The sequence below is a fragment of the Chenopodium album genome, chromosome 11 (genome assembly GCF_948465745.1).
Source record: "Chenopodium album chromosome 11, dcCheAlbu1.1, whole genome shotgun sequence".
Lineage (NCBI taxonomy): Eukaryota > Viridiplantae > Streptophyta > Magnoliopsida > Caryophyllales > Amaranthaceae > Chenopodium > Chenopodium album.
This window is the reverse complement of record NC_137844.1, coordinates 26,262,674-26,266,539: the sequence shown is the minus strand read 5'-3', so window position 1 is coordinate 26,266,539 and position 3,866 is coordinate 26,262,674. Positions and strand designations below refer to the sequence as shown.

The 3,866-nt window shown below is 37.6% G+C and overlaps 1 protein-coding gene across 1 annotated transcript; it reads left to right on the top strand.

Moving 5' to 3' along the window:
• Positions 1-628: 628 nt before the first annotated feature.
• LOC145566487 (uncharacterized) lies at positions 629-2,812 on the top strand. Its single transcript, XM_081625894.1, has 4 exons — positions 629-1,001; positions 1,118-1,340; positions 1,661-1,723; positions 2,773-2,812. The coding sequence occupies exons 1-4, from the start codon at positions 629-631 to the stop codon at positions 2,810-2,812; spliced, it is 699 nt and encodes a 232-aa protein (XP_081482020.1).
• The last annotated feature ends 1,054 nt before the right edge of the window (positions 2,813-3,866 follow it).

Sequence of the window (3,866 nt, the reverse complement as noted above, 5' to 3'; positions counted from 1 at the left end):
GGTTGTACCGACTGAAGAAGTAAAGGCTCAGAGGTTTGAGCAGGGATTGACCGACCAGTTACAGAAAGATCTAGCTGGGAAGATTTTTAAGACCCTCGAAAAGGTATATGAGAGAGCTGCTCTCATGTACCATCTGATTTCTAGAAGTATGGGTGATAGTGCTACGGCGGGGGAGAAAAGTAAGGACTTTGGGAAATCGGAAAACTAGGGTAACTTTAAGAGGCCTAGGAATAAGAACTCATTTGAGAGGGGTAACAAAAATGTTACCAATTCTTCTAATGTTAATAATGGGGAGTGGAAGTACTATTACAAGAAGTGTAGGAGAAACCACCCTGGGAGAGATTGTGATGGGAATTTAGTAACTTGTCGGTTCTACAACAAAGAGGGGCATAGGGAGTATGAGTGTTATACCAAGCTGAACCAAAAGGGAAATGGTGGGAGTGGTGGGAATACCCAACAAAGGCCTAACAATTTCAACAACAAGGGAGGTAAGGGCAATGGTCAGAATGGGAAGTTCGGGAATGGTAACAGCAACGGCAACAACAGGCCTGACAATGGCAACAACAACTCCTACAACGGTAATAACGATTACCAAGGAAGAAATAGCACTCCATAACGCCTGTCCCTAATGAGCAAGGGAGAGGCTGAAAGGTCCTCTAATGTAGTTACTAGTACTTTCTCTATTCATTATGTCCCTGTCAACACCTTGTTTGATTCTAGAGCAGCTTACTCTTTAATTTCTACTTTTGTTGTGTGCAAATTAAATTTAACTAAGTCGAGTCATGTTGATGTGTCGGTCAGTCTGTCTACGGGCAAAGTTGTTTATTGTAATAAAGTATTCAAAGGCTTGCCTTTGAAAATTGGAGAAGCTATCTTTCTATCAAATCATATTGAGTTTAATCTGGGAGACTTAGATGTCATTCTAGGGATGGATTGGCTAAGTTTATACAAGGCCAAGATAGACTGTGAGATACAAAGAGTGCACCTGAGTGATCCTTTGGGTAAGTCAGTGTCTTATAGACGTTTAGGGAAGCCTAAGGGTTTTGGGATCATTTCTGCTTGAAGGTTAAGAAGCTGGTGAATAAGGGGTGTTCATTGTACTTTTATCGTGTTCAAGATTTGAGTATGAGTGAGAGTAGGTGGATAGAAGATGTACCCATTGTGAATGAGTATTTAGATGTCTTTCTACAAGAGATTTCGGGAATGCCACCTAAAAGGGATGTTGAGTTTACCATTGACTTATTTCCAAGAGCTGTACCTATTTCAAAAGTTCCTTATAGAATGGCACCAGCTGAGATAAGCGAGTTGAAGGCTCAATTGAAGGAGTTGCTGGACAAGGGGTTTGTTAAGCCTAGTGCATCACCTTGGGGAGCACCAGTCTTATTTGTGAAAAAGAAAAAAGGAGTTTAAGGTTATGCATTGATTACATTGAGTTTAATAATATGACTGTGAAGAATAAGTACCCTCTACCTAGGATAGATGACTTGTTTGACTAGCTGAGAGGGGAAAGTGTGTTTTCAAAGATCGATTTGAGGTTGGGGTTTTTTCTTGGGTATTTATTTAGTTATTATTTTGATGGTTTAAGAGGTTGTAAGATAGTTTGGTATTGCCGTAAATTTATTTGCTTGGGTGTTGATTTAGTTATTGTTGTTTGGTTTAGGAGAGGACTTCATAGAAGGCGACTTGTAGTTTCTAAAGTGGCTAATCAACTCGTTTATTCAAGGTACATACAAGTTATGAAACCTTGCCTTTTGAAGTATGTTTAGGGATGTATCGAGAACTTAGTATCATGTATAGAGAAGACTGGGCTTAATTGTTTGGTTATACATTGTGATTTCCGTATGTTGTGTACTAATCTACTGTGTAAGTATTATTATGCATTAATTTGTAAGAGGATCTTAGAGGCAAAGGTACGTGAGTATGTGGAATGAATTATTTTATTACTCCTTCATGATTATTGAGATAGAATGAGTAAAGGAAGAATTAAAGTCTTATAAGACGAGGCTAAGGTTTTGGGGTGCTTTATGCACTTAAGGTGTTTATACACCGAGATAGTTAAAGGAATAAATAATAAATATTGCTTGTCACTAATAAATCAAGAATTGAATTGGAAACTTGGATTGCTTCGATGATGTGATATTTGATTGATGGTATTATTTTGCATATGAGTCATCACCAATTCTAAACTTGTAAATCACGTAAGGTGCAAGATGGATGAGCAATAAAACTCTGGATTTGTTCACATCTAGAGTATTGACAATCAGGGGTTGGGGTTCACAGGTGTTAGCCGTATACTTTTTAGAGGTTGTCTTATCTACAAGTCTCTTGTTTTCAAATGCTTTTAAAAATTATAAGGAGTTAGATGAGATCTCATACTAGCTATGGTCACGAAGTCGCGCCCATTGCCATTGGATGTTTATTGATTTTTCCGAAATGAGGCATGGGGTTTTTCTTTTATTGATGTTCCAAATTGGGACATGGGAGGACAACCTTGTGTATTTCTTAATCCAATGATTATAATGCAATTAATAAATTTTCATTAAATAGTGAAGTCTTAGTAATGTTTAAGTCGTTAATTAAATTGTGTACCATGAATGATTGTTAGTAGCATGCTAGGAATACTTTCTTTTTGTATTCTGTAGATTGTATGTACTCAGCGTTACTGATTGCGTGCTTTTGTGTGCTTTTCTTTGGTCATGGATTTTGCCTTTCAATGACCCGGTTATGATCCAATTTTTATACTTGTAATATTGGGGAGCTGATTAATCATAGATATTTGCGTAAAATGGGACTTGCATTAGGTGATGGGTAACTAAGTGGAGAGTTGGTTCTACTTATGATTTATTTCTCGCATAAACATTAAATTTTCGCAAACTCTGCTTTGAGTTATATCCTACATCGTTAATTGGGTTTTGAATAAGGGCCTTAATGGTTCCAACTTGTCAGATTTAATTTGGTTTTTGGTTATTGGTTTGAAACTTTAATTTAATTTAACAAGTTTTCCGCTGCTAAATTCTGAAATAGCCTAAACGTCAGTAATTCTCTTGGATTTTGTTCAGGGTATTTACAGGTTTGAAGAGAGAATTATTAGGGTGTTACACTTCATGTCGAAGACCCTCAATGGTGCTCAACAGAATTATACAACAATCGAGAAGGAATTTTTGGCAATTGTCAATGCTTTTGAGAAGTTTCGTTGTTACTTGTTGGTTTCCAAAACCATTATTTTCACAGATCATGCAGCTCTTAAGTATCTCTTGGGCAAAAAGGAATCAAAGGCTCGGTTAATCCGTTGGGTGCCTGAACTTCAAACTTTTGATCTTAAAATTAGAGATAAGAAGGGAGAGGAGAATGTTGTAGCGGATCATCTATCTCATCTTGAGCATTTTCAAGTCTAAGATGATGGGCCTCCTATAGAGGATAGAATACTAGATGATTCCTTGTATGCTATTGATGCGAGGGAACTCCCATGCTTTGTCGATTTAGTCAACTATCTTGCATGTGGGGAGTTTCCACCTTCATTCTCTAAGAATCAAAAGAAGAAGCTTAAGAGGGAGGCTAGACATTACTTGTGGGATGAGCCCATATTGTACAAACGGGGCATTGATGGTTTTCTTCGTCGTTGTGTGCCGAATAAAGAGGTTCCAAGTGTATTGAAGATGTGCCACTCGGATCCTTGTGGTGGTCATATGGGTGTCTTTAGTAGCGCCTTAAAGATTCTTCAATGTGGTTTATAGTGGCCTTATCTTTTCAAAGATACATGGGAATTTGTCAAGACATGTGATAGATGTCAAAGAACCGGGAACATTTCAAAGAGGAATGAGATGCCATAACAACCCATTCTTGAATTAGAAGTCTTTGATGTATGG